Source organism: Triticum aestivum, chromosome 6A, assembly GCF_018294505.1.
Source record: "Triticum aestivum cultivar Chinese Spring chromosome 6A, IWGSC CS RefSeq v2.1, whole genome shotgun sequence".
NCBI classification, from domain to species: Eukaryota; Viridiplantae; Streptophyta; class Magnoliopsida; order Poales; family Poaceae; genus Triticum; species Triticum aestivum.
This window is the reverse complement of record NC_057809.1, coordinates 619,570,409-619,594,167: the sequence shown is the minus strand read 5'-3', so window position 1 is coordinate 619,594,167 and position 23,759 is coordinate 619,570,409. Positions and strand designations below refer to the sequence as shown.

At 40.8% G+C, this 23,759-nt stretch overlaps 2 protein-coding genes and 1 pseudogene across 4 annotated transcripts; 1 reads left to right on the top strand and 2 right to left on the bottom strand.

Annotated features, from left to right (window-relative positions):
• Positions 1-1,100: 1,100 nt before the first annotated feature.
• Positions 1,101-9,688, top strand: LOC123129187 (uncharacterized). Of its 3 annotated transcripts, XM_044549423.1 has the most exons (25): positions 1,101-1,418; positions 2,833-3,000; positions 3,104-3,163; positions 3,285-3,962; positions 4,142-4,282; positions 4,395-4,514; positions 4,636-4,873; positions 4,954-5,045; positions 5,156-5,254; positions 5,353-5,445; positions 5,551-5,832; positions 5,952-6,054; positions 6,183-6,263; positions 6,412-6,614; positions 6,696-6,758; positions 6,868-6,993; positions 7,112-7,225; positions 7,406-7,501; positions 7,645-7,913; positions 8,017-8,188; positions 8,322-8,435; positions 8,544-8,675; positions 8,794-8,894; positions 9,014-9,201; positions 9,416-9,688. In XM_044549423.1, the coding sequence occupies exons 4-12, from the start codon at positions 3,702-3,704 to the stop codon at positions 5,982-5,984; spliced, it is 1,359 nt and encodes a 452-aa protein (XP_044405358.1). In that variant the 5' UTR covers positions 1,101-1,418; positions 2,833-3,000; positions 3,104-3,163; positions 3,285-3,701; the 3' UTR covers positions 5,985-6,054; positions 6,183-6,263; positions 6,412-6,614; positions 6,696-6,758; positions 6,868-6,993; positions 7,112-7,225; positions 7,406-7,501; positions 7,645-7,913; positions 8,017-8,188; positions 8,322-8,435; positions 8,544-8,675; positions 8,794-8,894; positions 9,014-9,201; positions 9,416-9,688. The 3 variants fall into 3 exon arrangements, with proteins under 3 accessions (XP_044405358.1, XP_044405359.1, XP_044405360.1); XM_044549424.1 differs by lacking the exon at positions 8,544-8,675; XM_044549425.1 differs by lacking the exons at positions 1,101-1,418; positions 2,833-3,000; positions 3,104-3,163; ... (7 more) ...; positions 5,551-5,832; positions 5,952-6,054 and having other exon boundaries at positions 6,696-6,731.
• Positions 9,689-18,455: 8,767 nt separating this feature from the next.
• On the bottom strand, positions 18,456-19,477 carry LOC123131464 (protein FAR1-RELATED SEQUENCE 5-like; annotated as a pseudogene).
• Positions 19,478-19,504: 27 nt separating this feature from the next.
• Positions 19,505-22,799, bottom strand: LOC123131463 (protein FAR1-RELATED SEQUENCE 5). The gene is made up of 7 exons (XM_044551134.1): positions 22,567-22,799; positions 22,310-22,350; positions 21,969-22,159; positions 21,809-21,886; positions 21,649-21,714; positions 21,473-21,526; positions 19,505-21,379 (listed from the first exon to the last, which is right to left on the bottom strand). Exons 3-7 carry the CDS (start codon positions 22,002-22,004, stop codon positions 19,505-19,507), a joined length of 2,109 nt encoding a protein of 702 aa, XP_044407069.1. The 5' UTR covers positions 22,005-22,159; positions 22,310-22,350; positions 22,567-22,799.
• Positions 22,800-23,759: the final 960 nt, after the last annotated feature.

Here is a 23,759-nt window from a genome sequence, read left to right as displayed (position 1 = left end):
GTGGGTCCCTAGTTGCATGTGAATAACCGACTCGCAACTAGAAGTATGCGTGTGTTTTCTATCAAGGGAGGGTCCCCAGTTGCATGTCAAGCATCGACTCACAACTAAGGGGTGTGTGTGTTTTTTTGTTTGTGGGCCCCTAGTTGCATCTCAATAACAGACTCGTGACTAGGAGTGTGTGCATGTGTGTGTATTTTCTATCAAGGAGGGGATCCCCAGTTGCATGTCAAGCATTGAATCGTAACTGGGGGATGTGTGTTTTTGTTGAAGGACCCCCAAGTTGCAAGTTACCCATCGACTCGCAACTAGGGGAGGGGGGGTGTGTATGTGTGTTTTATTTTCTTTGACCCCCAGTTGCCATTTTGACTCACAACCAGAGGCGTGTGTGTGTTTTGTGTGTGTTTTTTGTTGTGGGTCCCTAGTTGTATGTGTGTTTTGTCAAGGGTCCCCAGTTGTAAGCCGACCATCCGGCGAGGAGTTTTAATTTGTTAGATTGAGAGCACCATAGCATTTCAGAACTTTTTAGAGCGTGGTTTTGTATGGACAGTTTTTTTGCTGGTGACCTTTTATAAGTATTAGGCTATCATTGATGGCAAACAGGCTCCAAGATGTTTGTATAGATAAATGACTCTAGCATGGTGGAGAATTTCTTGGTTGTTTGTACAAGAAAGACACCGTCGTTTTTTTGCCAGCACGCCGAGCCTGAGGTAGGCAAAAAAGTCGTGCTCGAGTGTCCCATGCACCCATGGTGGACTTTTTATTGCAAGTTGACCTTTTGAGTTTTTGTAACAGCTCAAAAAGCTCTACAATAAATTTTTTTTAACTCAATTTTTTTAAGTTTGTTGTCAATGTTCCAATTTATTTTGTCTTTTTTTTTGTGTCGCAAAGTTTTGATGTTTTTGCTCACTACATACTTGCTAGTTCAAACCACAAACAAGAAGGTTTTTTGCTACTAGGGGGAGGGAAGCATCATTTTATGTAATTGTTTTTAAGTTTTCCCAGGGGGTTTTCTGCAATATCCCAAAGCACCAACGGATCTCTCATAATTATCCACACCGACACATTTACTCTGTCCATTGTTTTTGTGTGCCACTGTTCGAATTGGTGGAGGTGGAGCAGAGGAGGAAGACACGGGGGCGACTACCTCGAAGGGGATGGCGACTGATCTGGGCACCGACGACCCCCCCGCAGTTCACCTCCGCGCGATGGGCGAGGCACTCGCCACGGACATGGCGGGCGAGCGCCGCGCGGCATGCGAGGGTCGCGGCATGACCACCGTCGACGACCTCTGCACCGCAGACAAGCCAGCGTCGCGCGCCGTCCCCACTGTCCGCGACCTCTGCGGCGCCAACAAGCCAACACCGCGCGCCGTCCCCACCGTCCCGGAGTTCGCCGTAGGCGAGGAGCTGCCGAATCCAGTGAGCAGCACACCTCTCCCCCCTGCGCGCCCCCCTTCTCTGAACCTCCTTAATTTTTGTTCGTTCACATCGTCAAAATCAGTCAGTATTGTGGCCATCAACTCTAATTCGTCGTGGCAGTGTGTACCCTGAATTTTGTAAGCCTGCTTCCGTGTCCTTGAAGGCTAAGGAATTGCTAGCTGTGTGCTTGAAGGCTAAGGAATTGCTAGCCGTCAGTGTGCACCCTGAATTCTGAATTCTGAATTGCTAGCCGTCAGTGTGTCTTTTGAAGGCTAAGGGAATTGCTAGCTGACACTTTTTTGTGTGTGTATGTTTTTGTAGGGGGTCCTTGATGATTGTATGCTCTGTTTTTATGTTGGTCCTTGAAGCCTCCACGGTAGAAATGCAAATACTGAACATATACAATTTTTTTTGGTTAATCTGCCGAATGACAGAGCTTTGAGTCTAGATGTGGTCATCAGCTAGAAATGAAATGGGAGCTGGCATATTTTGTTTGTTTGTTCTTTTTGAATTCATGTTTCCATCCCCAGCTAGCAATGAATGCACGAGGGTTAAGTGTGTTGCAGTTTTTGTTTTGTTCTCTTCATGAAAATTTAGTCACTATTTGTGGCCATCCAACTCGAAACTCTTTGTCGTAGTGTTCATCATGGAATCCTTTTTCAAAAATGCTAAGGGGAGGTGAGGGGCAGTAGGCGTTAGTTTATGTGTGTAACTATGTATGATTTGTTCTCGTGAGATATTTTTTTTCAGAGATTGACTCTCTAATTGAGTTGTAGCTAACATTGTGCTTTTCAGTTTTTCAAATTTGTTGAGAGAGCATGCATTTTTTATATTCAGAGAGTGTGACGCAGCAGTTAGTATTCAGTGAGGATTATCTTTTTATTTTTTTAGCAGTTTGATATCATATTTTTTAGTTTTTTTGCAAGGGCTTCCTCAAGCTATTATGCCTAATGCTTTGCCTGCCCAACTATAAGTGCACCATCAGTGCAGCATATATTTTTACCAGTAGATTTTTACATGCGTTCCACCCACTCTTTTTTGTTCGCGCACAAGCGAATAACATTGATGTCAAATGTATTCTTGAATAGGGACCAGTAACTCTACAAAATCACTTCAGCTAGCTGACAAATGAGGAGGATTAGTCAATGTTCAGATAGTTTGATACATCATTTTCAGTAATTTTCAGCAATCTGTTTTTTTCATGAGAGAGTTGACCATCAGTCAATGTTCAAAGTTCTTCAAATCATGAGTAAATGCTTAGAGAAGATGGCTTCATCTTTTGTTTTTACTTCCGAGTAGTAGTCTCAACTTCTTTAAATACTCATTGTTTTTGGTTTAATTAGTACTGTTGTTTTTTTAATGTACACCATAACTTTTTTTAACTCAGTTTTTTATTGTGTGTTTTTTTAAACAGGAGGTTCCTAGCAAAGTTACTATTCCTGAGGCTTTGGAGTCAACCAACTACAGTCAACAAGATTATTCAGGGGATGATAGCATGAATGAACAAGAGGAGCAAACTATAGTTGATATGACAGAATCAGACGCATCAGACGGCATGCTGATTGATGGCCTGAGAACATTTGTAAGTGTCCTCAGAACTGGAAGAAGCTATTCTTCTTTTCTTTTTTTTGTGTTGTTTTTTATAAGTTCGATTCTCTGACAGAAACTTTCCTTTATTTATAAAGTTATAGAAGAGACAAGAGAGGAAGCTGGAGAGGAGTGCTTTGAAAGAAAAAAGGAAGAAGGTAACTTTGTGCTTTTTGTAGTTTTTTCATTGTTATCATTTCTAAGCCATAACCAAAAATCTCTTGTAGAAAACAATACGCCTCAGTCTATTTTAATGCTTGCTATTTGTTTCATTTCCAGAGGACAAGGGCAGACAAAGGAAAAGCCAAACGTCACATTAACAAAGAAAGACCAACTGCTTACAGTAGGTTCAGCATTGGATATTTCGCGAAGATTGTTGATGTTGTCTGCAAAAGCAATCACAGGATGGAGGTTGTGAGGGACGGTGGTTTTGGATACTTGCTTGAGCTAGATGATTGTTATGTTCCACGGCCATTCGCATAGTGGGTCGCGGACAACATATCCACAAAAGATGAAACAATTGTACTTGACGGGAAATCAATTCCTCTCAACCCTGAAGCCGTATCATTAGTTCTTGGTATACCAGCAGGCAGAACAAAGATCAGAGTGCTAGACGAGGAGTGTGGGAAAGCAGAGTTCCTATCACTGTTTGGGCTAACAGAACTTCCATCCATAAGTTTCTTTGGGAACAAGCTTATGAAGGAAGAACTGCCTGACGATGTTTATCTTCGCTGTTTCTTGACTGTCGCACTAGCAACCTTCCTGTGTCCCACATCCAACACAAAGCCAAGCACCAAATATTTGGGAGCACTTGTGGATGTGTCAAAGTTAAAAGATCTTGATTGGTGCTCTTTTGTCCATACATGGAATATCTCCTATGTCAAGAAGTACCAAACAGACAAGATGAAGCAGAAACGGATAACAACCACTTTGGGAGGCTGCATTTATCAGCTAGCAGTATGCACCTTCTTTTTGTTTATATGAAACTTTTTGTTAATTTTTTTTGTTCTCACCATGTTCAAGATGAAGCATAAACTTGTGGAAGAATATTATTTATGAGCACTGTGTTCTCACCAAACCAGGTGAAGCATAAACAACAATCAAGGTTTCATTTGTTTTTGTTGTTTATTTTGCAGGTTCGGTGTCTAGACTTCAACAATTTTGGATCAATAACAATTCCACCAGCACTACCCAGGGTTTGTTTCTGGAAAGGACAAACCATTAAACATTTCAGTGATATGCTAATTGGGAAAGATGGACTCTATGAAGCTCTTCAAGTAAATATCGTACTCTGCTATATTTTTTTCTTCTGTTTTTATGTGTATCTTTTGTTTCTTACATCAACTCCTATTTATATTTGTTTATTGTTTATTTCCATTTTTTTGTTAGATAAAAGATGAGGCAGAAACTTGTTATGCAGAAACTGACGGTGCATGGGCAAGCACCGCCAAGAACTCAAACATCCGAAAAGCTATACAAAGGGTCTTAGGGAACTCTTTTTCAGATAAGGTAAAATGCGTCAGACTTGATTGAGACAACAACTTCAACAATCAAATTTAGCTATTTTGGTTTCTCCTATTTTTCTATATTTTTTTGATTTGTTTTTGTGGAATCTTTTTCTGCTTGTTAGATCAAAGAAGATATATTCCTCAATTTCCAGGAGCGCGTAAAAGATCAAAACCGGACGACATGTCTCATAGCAAAACAAGTGTTGCTGGATACTTTGAACATTGTGTCTTCTTCTTTTAATGTCTCTCAACATACAGAGAAGTTAGAGTCATCCGAGCACTTGTACATGCCATCCGATGAAGATATTGGGTCTGGCAGTACTATTAGAGTTGATTCTAATGGGATTGAAATTGGCAGTGGTATGTTATTACAACTTTTTTTCTTCGTTCTAATTCATGTTGTGTTTTCTGTAATCGGACCCCCACTATATTTGTGCCAGATCGAAGAGGCAGGAAGAAGAGAATGAAGACGAGTTCACAGCAGTCAATAACTTCAACAAGTAAGGATGTATTGTTGCAAGATAAAACAAAGGTATTTTTGTTCTTTTTTCTAGTTTTTTTAAATCCACATTTTTTCGTGTGTAATTTTCAGTTCATTTTTTCTGTACCAAATTATGACTATGACCATGGCCACACCTCCAGCAAAGCACACCTGAAGTTGACAAACAAGGAGTCAAAGCTGAATTGCAACCAATACCGTGGAATGGTCCTATTAATGAGCACAAAGATCAAGATGAAATGGTTAGTTTCATATAAAATACACAAGATCTAACGTTTTTATCCTTTTTTGTTAATTTTTTTGTTATTTTAACATGCAACTCTGTAAACTAATTTGACAGGAAGTAAATTTTGAAATTGGTAAAGGATGTACACATACAGTTGGACAATCAGTGCGTGCTGAATGCATTGCACTGCAACAAGAAGCCCACAAGGTTATATGTCATATGTTTATTTTTTGTCAACACATTTTTTTCTTTTTAGCCAGGTGCATATAACTCTGACACTAAGCACTTCAATATTTTTTTGTTGTGTTGCAGGGAGAAAGCATGAACAAGGTTGGCCCTCCTAAACACAACCAAGACACAAATATGTTGGACGGACATAGCAACATCCTCGAGAGCAGTGTCAATGCTTGTCCTATTGAAATAGAAGCACCAGAGAAAACCACTAGCCTGAACTACATGCTATTATTAGCTAGATTGGCAAAAGCAGTGATGGGCACGACACAAGTTAACAATTCAAAGGAAGTATCCACGAGAGATGTACGGACAAGATTTTCAGGGTTTCAACATAACATTGTTAACAACAATAAAACACAGGTACACCCCCTGAGGAATTCATTTGACTTTTGTCTTAGTGTCATCATTCAAAGATGTTGTTCTGTCTGTTCTTTTTTTTGTATAGACCAACTGAACCTGTGTTTCTTCTATGCACACAGCATTGCATAGACACTAGTACCATGGAGCAATGAAACGAGAAGCAAGCAGTGGTATCTGAATGTGTGCAACATCAAAACAACATTGACAAAGGTGTTTTTCCAGGTAAAAACTTTCACACATTTTCAGCCCCACGACATAATCACTCCTGAGCATGTCTTTCTTTTTTTCTAAGATTTTTTGACATGCATTTTGTTTCTTCATTTATTTGATTTTTGTTCATTTGTTTTCAGATCGAAACACTGCGAATAATGTCAGCAATTACAAGAAGCACGTTGAACTTGATATAGATATCAACATAGCACTATCAAACAGTACTGCCTTCATTTTCTTCATTTTTCTATTTTTGATCAGACAGTATTTTTGTCTTTTTTGCATGTTTGCTGGCATCAACCCATTTCTCATTTGTTTTGTGCCATTTTTCCTTTTTTTTCTTCTTTCTTTTGCATGACAACGGGATAGATGATAAGCAAGAACATGTCAAAGAGTTACAGGACACTTTGCATCCATTAGATATTGCAAGGCAAAAGTATTTCTTCACAGATGACGCGACACCTAGCTGCAGAATTCTTTCAGACTATGACGATTGTGGGAGTCAAATAACAGAGCCAGAATTGTGGCGCCCATTAGAGATGAACTCGGAAGACTATAATGCTCAAATAGAGGTAATTGTTTCTCCATAGCCCCTATTGCCTTTTTTAGTTGTCATTTTTCTTACACACCCAGTTATATTTCTACAATTGTAGGAAGCAAAGAAAAAATATCCATGCAATACAAGCAAGGATGGCATCGAAGGACACACCCCGCAGGTACCACCCCTTGCCTAGTGCACAAGCTCTTGTGATTCACCTAAAATTTCCTACAACAAATCTCCAACAGTTTTTGTTTTTTCATCTTTTTGTGTATGTCTTTTCATAGGATGAGCAAGAAGTGCAAGGAGATTCCTCCATACAGTGTGCGCAGAGACAGCCTGTGTCCACAGGCATTTGCAAGTATAGAGACTTTCTTCCATAGTTTGAAGAAAAGGATGGCATCATCGACTTGGTATGTCTTTTTTTTGAAAACAATTATCTTTGTTTCTCGCTTTCTCTTTTTCTATTTTCTAATTCTCCTTACTTTTTCCTGTGTTTCATTATGAAATACAACAAAACATTTTTTTCAGACATCGCCTGTTGCACGCATGTCACACACTTGGGACAGAGCAACAACATGCTACTCCCCAAAGGGCAAATGGGACAGTGAGAACGATGAAAGTCCTACACACAAGCACAAGAAGGTATCACCATTTTTTTGTTATGTTGCTTATGTTCTTGTTTCCTCTATTTTTTAGTTTTTTTATAAATTCTGGCTCTTTTTTTAAATGTGTGTAAGTCTGCCCTCTAAAAGTGTGTTTTCGGTTTCTTCTTTGATTGGTTGCTAAACACGTCCTCTCAACATTATTTTGCCACTTTTGCAGAGATATTCAACAACAACAATTTTGGGGAAAAGGCTTTTTTCAGATGAGCTTGATGAAAATGATGAACAAGAAGGCACTAAACACCAACCAATCCCTGTAAGTGACTACCTACATGTAAATTTGTTGAACAACTTACTTTTTTATGTAGCTCTTTTTGACACCTCCTTCTCTGCAGCATCATCTTTTTTTGCTATCACACACACTAATCATAAATTGTGTGTGTTTATGATTTTTTCCAGGTGTTTCCGGATGTTCAAATTTTGGGGGAGAGATCATTCAACGGTTCATGCTCTAGTATGGTAAACACGGCGGACAATTTATACAACACGAAGCTATCATTAGGCACTTCATCAAGTGGTAAAGAGAATTTGCGTCCAAAAAGGATAACACACCCAAGCAAGTGGCTCTCCTCACCATATGATCACAATGAGAGAGGACCTCTTCAGGCACATGAGATAGAGCTACACAGGGGCATAGTTTTACTAAGCAAAGTTGAACCTCACAGAAGGTTTTTTTTCTACACTCAAATATTCCACATTTTCCCCGTGAGTAAATGGTTTCTGATTTTTTTGTTGCCTTCATTAACAATACTGGTTCTCAACCACCTGCAGCAAAGTGGTTGTGTTGATTGACAAAACAACCCTTTTCCTTGGACAACTTGGTGATTCATTTGGTGCGACTGGTCACGTCGAAGCTTATGTTTTCAACGTTTTCTGTCGGATGCTCTTTCGAGACAATCATCCAAGGAGATCAAAAACGCACTACTTCTTCACTACACTAGGTGTAAGTACAAAGAAATTTCATATCCAAGCACAACTCAACATATTTTTCAACAGAGGTTTTTTTTGTACAACACTTATCTGGACTTCTTGGGTGGAAGATCAATAATTAAATTTCGTTCTTTTTCACAAATCAGGATTATTTTCTTCAAAATTGGAAATCTGAAGAAGGAAGGAGGGAAATGAAGAGAAAAGCACTTAGAAGCTTCAATGGAGCTGGGAAAGCATTGCCTCTACACGAAAGTGATCGTGTATGCTTCATTACACCAAACTATATTAATTTTTTTTATTTTTTGGGTCTTTATTATCCTTTTTGTTTTTAATTTTTTGCAATCAAATTGTGTGTCCAAAAAATGCAGATCTTCTTTCCGTCAGTACATGCTGAGCACTGGTTCTTGTTCGTTGTTGACATTATAGCAAGAAAGTTTGTCTTCCTAGATTCATATTATGAAGGGAACACACCATTCCACATCGGGATCAGAGATTTGATGGTTAAAACAGTTTTTCTAATCTTTTTCTTTTTTTTTGTTATTTTTTAAATTAAGTTGGTAATGCAATACCCATTCATTTTTGTGTTCCTAAACATATTCATTTTTCAATTGTCTATAGATAAACAATTTCATAAAAACATGGGAAGATTTCAATCTGAGAGGAATGGGTTTCAGAAAGTTTGGTGTAGAGTACCCAAACATGCCAAAGCAAATAGGAAGGTAAAAACTAGTTATTTCGTGTAAACATAAATTCAGAAGTACTGTTTGTTTTTCATTTTTTTTATGATTTGATCTTTATTCAATTTTTTGTTGTTAAATTTTATGCAAAAAAAAAACAGCGACGCTTGTGGGATTTTTGCTCTTAACTGGATGCAAACGTGGGCTTCGCGAAATCCTCTGCAGCGACAGTTCACGATGAACGATGTAGCAGACGCAAGGGTCAGATTTGCTGTTGACATTCTGTTTAGTATTCACAACAGAGAGGATCAAGGCAAAAAACTCATCAAGAACTTCGCATGGTAAATTGGTATGTTTTGTACTTCTTCCATTCAAGCATAGTTTTTTCTTTCTTTTTTTAGCAATTTGATTTTGTGATACATAATTGTTTATCTTTTTCTCCTGCCTTTCCATTTTTCTGTGTATTTCTTTTTTGCGTTTGCCACTGTAAACAAAGTTACCTTTTTGTTTTATTGTCTGTCATTTTGAGGTTACTAACTAGTTCTTTTTTTGTACTTCTTCAGAAGGTCAAGCAACCAACCAAGCACAACATTTTCTATAATGCATGGAGGAATACTACAAGAAGGTCTTTTAGCAAGATGATCAAAAACAATCACAAAAGTCAACATCACAAAGTGTCCGGTGTACATGGAGGAACTATATGATTTTCTTTTTCTTTTGAAAGCGAATCCAAGTTGTATAGCAGTGTCATAGAAACTGGTCATTAACCAGAAAACAATGCAGAATGTGTCATGTTGTTTTCAGATCAATATCAAAACATCGTTTTTTGAGTGTTCTTTTGTAATTTTTTTTATTCTTTTAAGTTCGATTATTTTCAGTATCCCTCTTTTTTTCTAATATTTTCATGTCGTCTGTAGCGGCACTAACGAGAACATTTTGTTGCGCCTGTTCTTTTCTTTGGTGCAGGATTTCAAAATTATTTTGCGCACGGAATGTACTTTCTACAGCGCAATCAAAAAAGTAGATGAAAAATTCAAGAAACCTACTGTGTTAAGGTCAGTGTTGCTACTAGTACAACTGAAATTTATAACTTATGCATTTACTAAAACAGTCTTAAAACAGTATCAAAAGTGCTATCATCCATTCACAATCATAGTTCCTTCATGTTTTTTGTTCAGTGGCACAACAAACTGTTGGGGAACGCAGTAATTTCAAAAATTTTCCTACGCACACGCAAGATCATGGTGATGCACAGCAACGAGAGGGGAGAGTGTTGTCTACGTACCAACGCAGACCGACTGCGGAAGCGATCACACAACGTAGAGGAAGTAGTCGTACAGCTTCTTCCCGATCCGACCGATCCAAGCACCGTTACTCCGGCACCTCCGAGTTCTTAGCACACGTTCAGCTCGATGACGATCCTTGGGCTCCGATCCAGCAAAGCGTCGAGGAAGAGTTCCGTCAGCACGACGGCGTGGTGACGATCTTGATGTACTACCGACGCAAGGCTTCGCCTAAGCACTACAACGATATGATCGAGGTGGAATATGGTGGCAGGGGGCACCGCACACGGCTAAGGAACGATCTCAAGGATCAACTTGTGTGTCTTGGGGTGTCCCCTGCCCCCGTATATAAAGGTTGGAGGAGGGGGGGCTGGCCGGCTAGAGAGGAGGAGGCGCAGGGGGAGTCCTACTCCCACCGGGAGTAGGACTCCTCCCCTCCAATCCTATTCCAACTAGGACTCTCGGGGGGAAAGGAGAGAGAGGGGGGCCGGCCCCTTCTCCTAGTCCTACTAGGACTTGGGGAAAGGGGGGGCCCCGGCCAGCTTATGGGCTGCCTCTTTTCTCTTTTCCACTAAGGCCCAATAGGCCCATTAGTCTCCCGGGGGGTTCCGGTAACCCTCCCGGTATTCCGGTAAAATCCCGATTTCACCCGGAATACTTCCTATGTCCAAACATAGGCTTCCAATATATCAATCTTTACGTCTCGACCATTTCGAGACTCCTCGTCATGTCCGTGATCTCATCTGGGACTCCGAACAACCTTCGGTACATCAAAATGCATAAACTCATAATAACTTTCATCGTAACGTTAAGCGTGCGGACCCTACGGTTCGAGAACAATGTAGACATGACCGAGACACGTTTCCGGTCAATAACCAATAGCGGGACCTGGATGCCCATATTGGCTCCTACATATTCTACGAAGATCTTTATCGGTCAGACCGCATAACAACATACGTTGTTCCCTTTGTCATCGGTATGTTACTTGCCCGAGATTCGATCGTCGGTATCCAATACCTAGTTCAATCTCGTTGCTGGCAAGTCTCTTTACTCGTTCCGTAATACATCATCTCACAACTAACATATTAGTTGCTGTGCTTGCAAGGCTTATGTGATGTGCATTACCGAGAGGGCCCAGAGATACCTCTCCGACAATCGGAGTGACAAACCCTAATCTCAAAATACGCCAACCCAACATCTGCCATTGGAGACACCTGTAGTACTCCTTTATAATCACCCAGTTACGTTGTGACGTTTGGTAGTACCCAAAGTGTTCCTCCGGTAAACGGGAGTTGCATAATCTCATAGTTATAGGAACATGTATAAGTTATGAAGAAAGCAATAGCAACATACTAAACGATCGGGTGCTAAGCTAATGGAATGGGTCATGTCAATCAGATCATTCAACTAATGATGTGACCTCGTTAATCAAATAACAACTCTTTGTTCATGGTTAGGAAACATAACCATCTTTGATTAACGAGCTAGTCAAGTAGAGGCATACTAGTGACACTCTGTTGGTTTATGTATTCACACATGTATTATGTTTCCGGTTAATACAATTCTAGCATGAATAATAAACATTTATCATGATATAAGGAAATAAATAATAACTTTATTATTGCCTCTAGGGCATATTTCCTTCAGTCTCCCACTTGCACTAGAGTCAATAATCTAGTTCACATCGCCATGTGATTTAACATCAATAGTTCACATCGCCATGTGATTAACACCCATAGTTCACATCGTTATGTGACCAACACTCAAAGGGTTTACTAGAGTCAGTAATCTAGTTCACATCTCTATGTGATTAATACCCAAAGAGTAAACTTGCATCGGCGTAACCCTTTACGACGAACCTTTTTATCACGTCCATAATCGAGAAACATATCCTTATTTCACTAAGGATAATTCTGACCGCTGTCCAGTGATCTACTCCTAGATCACTATTGTACTCCCTTGCCAAATCAGTGCAGGGTATATAATAGATCTGGTATACAGCATGACATATTTTATAGAACCTATGGCCAAGGCATAGGGAATGACTTTCATTCTCTTTCTATCTTCTGCCGTGGTCGGGCTTTGAGTCTTACTCAACTTCACACCTTATAATACAGGCAAGAACTCTTTCTTTGACTGCTCCATTTTGAACTACTTCAAAATCTTTGTCAAGGTATGTACTCATTGAAAGAACTTATCAAGCGTCTTGATCTATCTCTATAGATCTTGAAGCTCAATATGCAAGCAGCTTCACCGAAGTCTTTTTTGAAAAACTCCTTTCAAATACTCCTTTATGCTTTACAGAATAATTCTACATTATTTCCGATCAACAATATGTCAATCACATATACTTATCAGAAATGCGGTAGTGCTCCCACTCACTTTCTTGTAAATACAGGCTTCACCGCAAGTCTGTATAAAACTATATGCTTTGATCAACTTATCAAAGCGTATATTCCAACTCCGAGATGCTTGCACCAGTCCACAGATGGATTTTGTTAGCACCTTTTGGATTGACAAAACCTTCTAGTTGCATCACATACAACTCTTCTTTAATAAATCCATTAAGGGATGTAGTTTTGTTTATCCATTTGCCAGATTTCATAAAATGCGGCAATTGCTAACATGATTCGGACAGACTTAAGCATAGATACGAGTGAGAAACTCTCATCGTAGTCAACACCTTGACCTTGTCGAAAACCTTTTGCGACAATTCTAGCTTTGTAGATAGTAACACTACTATCAGCGTCCGTCTTCCTCTTGAAGATCCATTTATTCTCAATTGCTTGCCGATCATCGGGCAAGTCAACCAAAGTCCATACTTTGTTCTCATACATGGATCCCATCTCAGATTTCATGGCCTCAAGCCACTTTGCGGAATCTGGGCTCACCATCGTTTCTTCATAGTTCGTAGGTTTATCATGATCTAGTAGCATGACTTCCAGAATTGGATTACCGTACCACTCTGGTGCGGATCTCACTCTGGTTGATCTACGTGGTTCAGTAGTATCTTGTCCTGAAGTTTCATGATCATCATCATTAGCTTCCTCACTAATTGGTATAGGTGTCGCAGAAACAGTTTTCTGTGATGCACTATTTTCCAATAAGGGAGCAGGTACAGTTACCTCGTCAAGTTCTACTTTCCTCCCACTCACTTCTTTCGAGAGAAACTCCTTTTCTAGAAAGTTTCCGAACTTAGCAACAAAAGTCTTGCCTTCGGATCTGTGATAAAAGGTGTATCCAATAGTTTCCTTTGGATATCCTATGAAGACACATTTCTCCGATTTGGGTTCGAGCTTATCAGGTTGAAGCTTTTTCACATAAGCATCGCAGCCCCAAACTTTAAGAAATGACAACTTTGGTTTCTTGCCAAACCATAGTTCATAATGCGTCGTCTCGACGGATATAGATGGTGCCCCTTTTTAACGTGAATGCAGCTGTCTCTAATGCATGACCCCAAAAACGATAGTGGTAAATCGGTAAGAAACATCATAGATTGCACTATATCCAATAGAGTACGGTTATGACGTTCGGACACACCATTATGCTGTGGTGTTCCAGGTGGCGTGAGTAGTGAAACTATTTCACATTGTTTTAACTGAAGACCAAACTCGTAACTCAAATACTTTTTTCCACGATCAGATCATAGAAACTTTATTTTTCTTGTTACGATGATTTTTCACTTCACTCTAAAATTCTTTGAACTTTTCAAATGTTTTAGACTTATGTTTCATCAAGTAGATATACTCATATCTGCTCAAATCATCTATGAAGATCATAAAATAATGATACCTGTCGCGAGCCTCAATATTCATCGGACCACATACATCAGTATGTATGATTTCCAACAAATCTGTTGCTTGCTCCATTGTTCCGAAGAACAGAGTTTTAGTCATCTTGCCCATGAGGCATGGTTCGCAAGCATCAACTGATTCATAATCAAGTGATTCAAAAAGCCCATCAGCATGGAGTTTCTTCATGCACTTTACACCAATATGACCTAAACGGCAGTGCCACAAATAAGTTGCACTATCATTATTAACTTTGCATCTTTTGGTTTCAATATCATGAATATGTGTATCACTACGATCGAGATCCAGTGAACTTGTTTCATTGGGTGTATGACCATCGAAGGTTTTATTCATGTAAACAGAACAACAATTATTCTCTGACTTTAATGAATAACCGTATTGCAATAAACATGATCAAATCATATTCATGCTCAACGCAAAAACCAAATAACACTTATTTAGGTTCAACACTAATCCCGAAATTATAGGGAGTGTGCGATGATGATCATATCAATCTTGGAACTACTTCCAACACACATCGTCACTTCACCCTTAACTAGTCTCTGTTTATTCTGCAACTCCCGTTTCGAGTTACTACTCTTAGCAACTGAACTAGCATAAAATACTGAGGGGTTGCTATAAACACTAGTATAGTACACATCAATAACATGTATATCAAATATACTTATGTTCACTTTGCCATCCTACTTATCCGCCAATTACTTGGGGTAGTTCCGCTTCCAGTGACCAGTCCCTTTGCAGTAGAATCACTTAGTCTCAGGCTTAGGATCAGACTTGGGCTTCTTCACTTGAGCAGCAACTTGCTTGCCGTTCTTCTTGAAGTTCCCCTTCTTCCCTTTGCCCTTTTCTTGAAACTAGTGGTCTTGTCAACCATCAACACTTGATGTTTTTCTTGATTTCTACCTTCGTTGATTTCAGCATCACGAAGAGCTTGGGAGTTGTTTCCGTTATCCCTTGCATATTATAGTTCATCACGAAGTTCTACTAACTTAGTGATGATGACTAGAGAATTCTGTCAATCACTATCTTATCGGGAAGATTAACTCCCACTTGATTCAAGCGATTGTAGTACCCAGACAATCTGAGCACATGCTCACTAGTTGAGCGATTCTCCTCCATCTTTTAGCTATAGAACTTGCTGGAGACTTCATGTCTCTCAACTCGGGTATTTGCTTGAAATATTAACTTCAACTCCTGGAACATCTCATATGGTCCATGACGTTCAAAACGTCTTTGAAGTCCCGATTCTAAGCCGTTAAGCATGGTGCACTAAACTATCAAGTAGTCATCATATTGAGCTAGCCAAACGTTCATAACGTCTGCATCTGCTCCTGCAATAGTTCTGTCACCTAGCGGTGCATCAAGGACATAATTTTTCTGTGCAGCAATGAGGATAAACCTCAGATCACGGATCCAATCCGCATCATTGCTACTAACATCTTTCAACACAATTTTCTCTAGGAACATATCAAAATAAACACAGGGAAGCAACAACGCGAGCTATTGATCTACAACATGATTTGCAAAATACTACCAGGACTAAGTTCATGATAAATTTAAGTTCAATTTAATCATATTACTTAAGAACTCCCACTTAGATAGACATCCCTCTAATCCTCTAAGTGATCACGTGATCCAAATCAACTAAACCATAACCGATCATCACGTGAGATGGAGTAGTTTTCAATGGTGAACATCGTTATGTTGATCATATCTACTATATGATTCACGCTCGACCTTTCGGTCTCCGTGTTCCGAGGCCATATCTGTATATGCTTGGCTCGTCAAGTATAACCTGAGTATTCTGCGTGCGCAACTGTTTTGCACCCGTTGTATTTGGACGTAGAGCTTATCACACCCGATCATCACGTGGTGTCTGGGCACGACGAACTTTGGCAACGGTGCATACTCAGGGAGAACACTTCTTGATAATTTAGTGAGAGATCACCTTATAATGCTACCATCAATCAAAGCAAGATAAGATGCATAAAAGGATAAACATCACATGCAATCAATATAAGTGATATGATATGGCCATCATCATCTTGTGCTTGTGATCTCCATCTCCGAAGCACCGTCATGATCACCATCGTCACCGGCGCGCCACCTTGATCTCCATCGTAGCAACGTTGTCGTCTCGCCAATCTTATGCTTCCACGACTATCACTACCGCTTAGTAATAAAGTAAAGCATTACATCGCGATTGCATTGCATACAATAAAGCGACAACCATATGGCTCCTGCCAGTTGCCGATAACTCGGTTACAAAACATGATCATCTCATACAATAAAATCAGCATCATGCCTTGACCATATCACATCACAACATACCCTGCAAAAACAAGTTAGACGTCCTCTACTTTGTTGTTGCAAGTTTTACGTGGCTGCTACGGGCTTAAGTAAGAACTCATCTCACCTACGCATCAAAACCACAACGATAGTTCGTCAAATAGACTCCGTTTTAACCTTCTCAAGGACCGGGCGTAGTCACACTTGGTTCAACTAAAGTTGGAGAGACAGTCTTCCGCAAGCCATCTGTGTGCAAAGCACGTCGAGGGAACCGGTCTCGCGTAAGAGTACGCGTAAGGTTGGTCCGGATCGTCTCAACCAACAATACCGCCGAACCAAAGTATGACATGCTGGTAGGCAGTATGACTTGTATCCCCCACAACTCACTTGTGTTCTACTCGTGCAAATAACATCAAACCATAAAACCTAGGCTCGGATGCCACTGTTGGGGAACGCAGTAATTTCAAAAATTTTCCTACGCACACGCAAGATCATGGTGATGCACAACAACGAGAGGGGAGAGTGTTGTCTACGTACCAACGCAGACCGACTGCGGAAGCGATCACACAACGTAGAGGAAGTAGTCGTACAGCTTCTTCCCGATCCGACCGATCCAAGCACCGTTACTCCGGCACCTCCGAGTTCTTAGCACACGTTCAGCTCGATGACGATCCTCGGGCTCCGATCCAGCAAAGCATCGAGGAAGAGTTCCGTCAGCACGACGGCGTGGTGACGATCTTGATGTACTACCGACGCAGGGCTTCGCCTAAGCACTACAACGATATGATCGAGGTGGAATATGGTGGCAGGGGGCACCGCACACGGCTAAGGAACGATCTCAAGGATCAACTTGTGTGTCTTGGGGTGTCCCCTGCCCCCGTATATAAAGGTTGGAGGAGGGGGGGCTGGCCGGCCAGAGAGGAGGAGGCGCAGGGGGAGTCCTACTCCCACCGGGAGTAGGACTCCTCCCCTCCAATCCTATTCCAACTAGGACTCTCGGGGGGAAAGGAGAGAGAGGGGGGCCGGCCCCTTCTCCTAGTCCTACTAGGACTTGGGGAAAGGGGGGGCGCCGGCCAGCTTATGGGCTGCCTCTTTTCTCTTTTCCACTAAGGCCCAATAGGCCCATTAGTCTCCCGGGGGGTTCCGGTAACCCTCCCGGTATTCCGGTAAAATCCCGATTTCACCCGGAATACTTCCTATGTCCAAACATAGGCTTCCAATATATCAATCTTTACGTCTCGACCATTTCGAGACTCCTCGTCATGTCCGTGATCTCATCTGGGACTCCAAACAACCTTCGGTACATCAAAATGCATAAACTCATAATAACTGTCATCGTAACGTTAAGCGTGCGGACCCTACGGTTCGAGAACAATGTAGACATGACCGAGACACGTTTCCGGTCAATAACCAATAGCGGGACCTGGATGCCCATATTGGCTCCTACATATTCTACGAAGATCTTTATCGGTCAGACCGCATAACAACATACGTTGTTCCCTTTGTCATCGGTATGTTACTTGCCCGAGATTCGATCGTCGGTATCCAATACCTAGTTCAATCTCGTTGCTGGCAAGTCTCTTTACTCGTTCCGTAATACATCATCTCACAACTAACATATTAGTTGCTGTGCTTGCAAGGCTTATGTGATGTGCATTACCGAGAGGGCCCAGAGATACCTCTCCGACAATCGGAGTGACAAACCCTAATCTCGAAATACGCCAACCCAACATCTGCCATTGGAGACACCTGTAGTACTCCTTTATAATCACCCAGTTACGTTGTGACGTTTGGTAGTACCCAAAGTGTTCCTCCGGTAAACGGGAGTTGCATAATCTCATAGTTATAGGAACATGTATAAGTTATGAAGAAAGCAATAGCAACATACTAAACGATCGGGTGCTAAGCTAATGGAATGGGTCATGTCAATCAGATCATTCAACTAATGATGTGACCTTGTTAATCAAATAACAACTCTTTGTTCATGGTTAGGAAACATAACCATCTTTGATTAACGAGCTAGTCAAGTAGAGGCATACTAGTGACACTCTGTTGGTTTATGTATTCACACATGTATTATGTTTCCGGTTAATACAATTCTAGCATGAATAATAAACATTTATCATGATATAAGGAAATAAATAATAACTTTATTATTGCGTCTAGGGCATATTTCCTTCACAAACAACAAAAAACTTGAGTGAATTTACATTTTTTCAGTCATCACTTGAATATTTTTTGCCTTTCTTGAACTTCCAGTACACAAATTTTTATTTTTCTTTTCTTGCCTTCTTCCTCGGGTTTGCACCAGCTGGTCCCTTGCCTGTAGATGTGCCAGATGAGCCTGCAAATTTTTTTCATCATAATGAATAAAATGAACTACAAGTTCTTTTTTGTAATGCTGGAAAAACTAGGTAACACCAAAATAGGAAAGTTTTTGATGCAAAACCTGAGGTTTGTTTGCGGCTGACTTTTTGTTTCTGAGCCAAATTGATATCTTCAGTACTTGCAGTACAAGAACTTTTATAATGATCAGGTTTCCCACACCGACTGCATGTGACTTTCTGTTTAGATGCTAAACTTTCCATGAAAGTTTTGTAACGTCCTTTTTGTGGACGCCCTTTTGACACTGCAACATCAGGATCTTGAAGTTTGTGTCCATAGCCATCAGGATGCGGTGCTTCATCAGTCTCTGTTGTGTCCTTGTCAACATTTGCGTTCTGCGCTTCTGCAAGTTCATCCTCTTTAGTCATCTCATCCAACCTTTGTTGCACCCTTTCACATTCTGCTACAACATACAGATATTTTCTGTTTGTTGATGCACCGTCTGAGGCCATCTCATTGAGCCTGTTGGATAGCAGGGTATACCTTAAGTGTTGACTTCCAGCAGTTAGTTCCAAAGGAACATTGAAACGGATGTCCCGTATGTCCTTTGTATTTTTTGGCCTCCACCTTTCTATGTAATATTTTTCTGGCAGCACAGACATGTTGAGATGAGAAATACTCTCAAGACATGGCAACAAACAATGCCATCTTTCTGAAATTTCCCACAGATACAACTGAACAACTGTTGCTGCAAGTTCACAATCACAACAAATCTTCGCGTTCTGAAATCCTTTTCAGCTAGCATTGGTGTCTTGTAGACTTCATATTTCACATTTCTCTCAACCTCTTCAACATGCAAATTCAGCACAAACTTTATCTGTTTTTGGAATCTGTAAAATATCTTTTTGTTGTACATTTTTGCAGCTTGTATCTCGAGTTCACTTCATGCCCAGAATGTAGGCGAAGTCGTTCTTGTGATAGAGTCTTGCTCCCTCTCCTTATCTTGTATGGTTTCTGAAATCTTCTGGTACTCTTGGAGGAAGCTGATCACATTGTGAGTTGATGTGATGTTGTCCTTGAAAATGGCGTTGGTGCCTTCATTACGCGCAGTAGAGTGAATGAAGGGGAAGAACTCCGTCTTGAAATACACAGGGACAAACCTTTTCCTCTTCTTCCACATGATTTGGAAATACTTCACATGCCCAATGTTGTATTTCTGAATCATCTCTGTCCACAATTGCTCAAACTCAGCCACTGTCAGAGAGTTGTGAATGATGTCACTGAAATCATCATGCAGTGTTTTATTTGCTCCAAAAGTCCTAGTACATTTTTCCTCGGCCTTCTTCTTAATATGAAACAAACATCGCCTGTGGCAGATATGCGGGAAAACTAAAGGGATAGCTGTCTTCATCCCAGCATCCTCGTCTGTTATGATTGTGGACGGGGATTTCCCACCCATGCAATGCAAGAATGTCTCAAACAACCATTGAAAGGTGTCAGCCGTTTCATTCTCTATGATTGAGCAAGCAAACAAACATTTCTGCCCATGTCCTGTGACACCAACAAAGGGAGCAAATGGGAGGTTGTATCTGTTTGTCTTGAATGTTGTGTCGAAGCTGAGGCAGTCTCCGTACAGCTCATACATTTTCCTAGAATACCCGTTAGCCCAGAAAATGCACAAAACTTTACTTGCATCATCAGAGAATTTAGTTGTTTTGAACGCATAGTAAAATTGTGGATCTTCAGCTTGCCTCTTCCTGAAATATGTGAGCACCTGCATCATGTCATTTTGATTGCTCTCTTTGCCAATGGCTGTTCTAACATTGCTCACATGCTTTTTGGTGTAAGGAGTGTTCCCGCCTCTCAAGTAACTTAGGATTGCTATTATTTGTCTTGTTGGTAGCTTCACAGCATTGAAAGTTCGGATTAGGAGTTTCTCCTCTTCTGTCATGTAGTTATGAGAACGAAGGTATTTCACTTCTGTGTGAGGACTCAAATCATGGTTGTGCTGTAGGTTTATGGTTGTTATCACCCACTTCTCATCCTTCTTGGTGACAATGAGCTGAGCTTTACACCCTGTTATTGCAATGGTGTTTGCTTTTCTCTTCCTTGCATTGCAATAGGGCTCTTGTCCTGTCTTCTGTTGCCTTGTTTCACGTCGTTTCTTCTTCCTATTATCTTGTTCTTCTTCATCAATTACTCTTCCTGACCGATTGCACTTGAAAGTTACCCGAGTTGCTGCACTGCCTCCTTGTTTCTTGCCACAATAGCGAGATGCTTTGATCACAGAAAAACCAGCAATTGAGGCATACTCATTGTAAAAGTTGTAAGCTGCATCATCCGTATCAAAGATCATGTCCACATGGGGTACGTGATGACTGCGCACTTCTTGGCTAGCAGTCTGAGCAGCTTCTATACTGTCATTTTCAAGGAATATAAGTATATCTTCCTGTGTTAATTTTTGAACTTCGCCAGCTGCACCACTGTTCTCTTGTTCTCCAGCAGTTGTAACAGTAATCTCAGAGGCTTTTTGCAACAACGCTGGAGAAATATCATCCTCGGAATCAGAATCATTGTCAGAAGAAATCTCATTTGACACCATAGAATCGTTTTTGTTTCCTCCTGCTTCTGTCTGCATTTCATTGTCCCAGTTCAAATCATTCAAGCTTTCTAAAAAACGGTTGTCAACAAAAGGCTCAAGCTCTATATCATGCTGGTCATCATCTTGAGACGTTTGCTCAGCTCCACCCTTAGTGTGTGCTTGGAATGGATCTTCTGAAGATCTACTGTATCGCCCAGTTATCATGTACATATCATTCTATAGAGAGAGTTTTTTATAGTTATACACAGCAGTCAAACAATTTTTATTCAGGGGGACATAGACACAAGTTTAAGCAGGAAAAAAACATACCTTAGTACGAACAAGGCGATCTTCTTGCGATTGTGAGGATGCATATCTAGCACCCTGAAAATTAAAACAACTCTAGTTAGTTTTCTTTGTTTGATGTTTTTTCTTTTTTGGTTTTTTTGTAAGTTAATACAGTTTTTTATCTATGACAAGCAAACATGAGTATGTTAGTACAGAACCTCTTCTTCAGCAGTAAGTAGGAGTTGCATGTATGACATGGGGGCTTCATAAGCGACTTTGTTTGCCTGCATGATTATTTTTTGCCAATTTCTTGTAAAAAAATCTTAGTAGAATTTCTCTTTTTTTTCTTCCATTTTTCTCTAAACTGTAAACACTTACAGGGGGTTGGAGCGCAGTAGACGCTTGGTTGGACTCAGCCAGTGAAGTATGTGCACCCAGGTTCAGAGGAAAGTTTGCCTGCACAAAGAAGTTTTAATATTCATAGAAATGTCTACTGACAATTTTCAAAAGTAATGTTTTTGGGAGAGCCCAGAAGTACCTGTGTACTGCCTTGACTATTGAAGATATCATACATAGTTGCACTCTGGAATGTTCAGGGCATTGCCTTGTGTTCTGTTAATAGAAGCATGAGGAAGCATCTGATTTTGCATCCAGGGGTGTGTATGATGCAGCCCTTGGTTCCAAGCACCAGAATTCAGCCACTGTTGCTGCTGGCTATTTTGCCCTCCCCTGTGTTTTTTATGTGTTTCCACATAATAGTACAAAAGATCAGACATCAAATTTCTGTAATCAAATTTCTGTAACCAAATAACTAGAACAGTACAAGCAAGATACAGATGTTCATTAATTTTTGATTTTGCTTTTTTTGTAGGCACTAACCTGAGAACAAAACAGAGAAGCTCCATAAGCATCAACAACAGCTGCAATCAATGTCAAGAGTTTCTTTGTCAGGTATATGAAGGATGCAGCACCTAGGAATAAAGCTTCATGTTTTTTTACGAATTTGCAGCTATGGGGGTTGTTCTGTATGTTTATTACTCTCATGTGCATCCAGGAATACTGAAGAATAAAAGGACAAGATAATACAAAATCAGAGACAAGAATCCTAGATCTGGAAAGAGGAGAGGCGTGCATACCCTGGTGAGTGCTTTGTGCCCTCTGATCTCTTCCTGCATCCATGTTTTCTTTTCTCTTTTCTCTTTTCTCTCTTCTCCTTGCTTCTTCTTGCCTTCTTCGAGCATATCAGCTCCCTTCCTGTGCTCACATTGCCATTATGGAGGGGAAAGGTGTGTGCCTGGCGGCTGGGGCTGGAGGAGGAAGGAGGAGCAGTGGGTGGGTTGGGGTGAGGGTTTGTGATTTTCGTGGATGGGGGCTGGGGCATGTGCTGCGATCAGGAGAAGAACAGGGAGGAACAAAAAGCAACGCAGCTTTTTTGCTCCTGTACAGCGGGGCCCGGGCTTTTCTCTTGTCCTTTTTCTGTTTTTTTGTAAAGTATAAACAACCTTTTAGTCAAAGAAGCCCAACAAGAACAATCAAAACAAACAACCCAAAAAGGCCCACAACCCACAAACAACAACATAGCAAAGGGTCTGGATTGGATTCGGCCCAACTGGGCTCTGTGCGGGGGAGAAAGGAGCCTGGCTCGGGGCCTGCCAGGTGATCGGGCTGAGACAAATAGTGGACGACATCATCACCACGTCATTCGACTGAGACCAATCTTTTTCTCATTCGAATGAGTTCCAGGCGCACCCTTAAAAAAGACTCTCCAATAAAGTCTTTTTCTAAGAAAAGACTCTCTTTATAGAAAAAGTCTCTCCCATTTAATTCCTAGAAACTTTTTAAAGACTTTTTCTAGTCTCTAAACTAAAAAGTCCCTGAACCAAACACCCCTTGATTTGCTGCTCAGCGACGACCTCCCGCACAGCCTAGCCAGCCTCCACCACCTCGCTGGGTATCCAATGTGTAGGGGCTACAGCGAGTGTGTGTGTGAGCATGATGGTATACGGCGGATCGGGCCACGCCAACTTGGGTAGGGGACACGCGGATCTACGCTAGTAGAGATCAGAGTGAGAGATGATACGTGCCATCTGGTTCACGGGCCTAGGTGACATCGACGTGTACAATGTCGGTTGTTCGGCAAAAGAATTACAAACCTCTTTAATTCGCAGGATATCCAAAACACGGGAATATAAAAAAATGTAGGATATAGTGAAATGTTACCTTGAATACCGCAAGATTATAAGGATGTTTGATCGATTGTTCACAGGAAAAATTTAGATTCTTTCAAAGATGTTGGTTGGATGAAAATCTCTTATGAAATCTAGTGCAA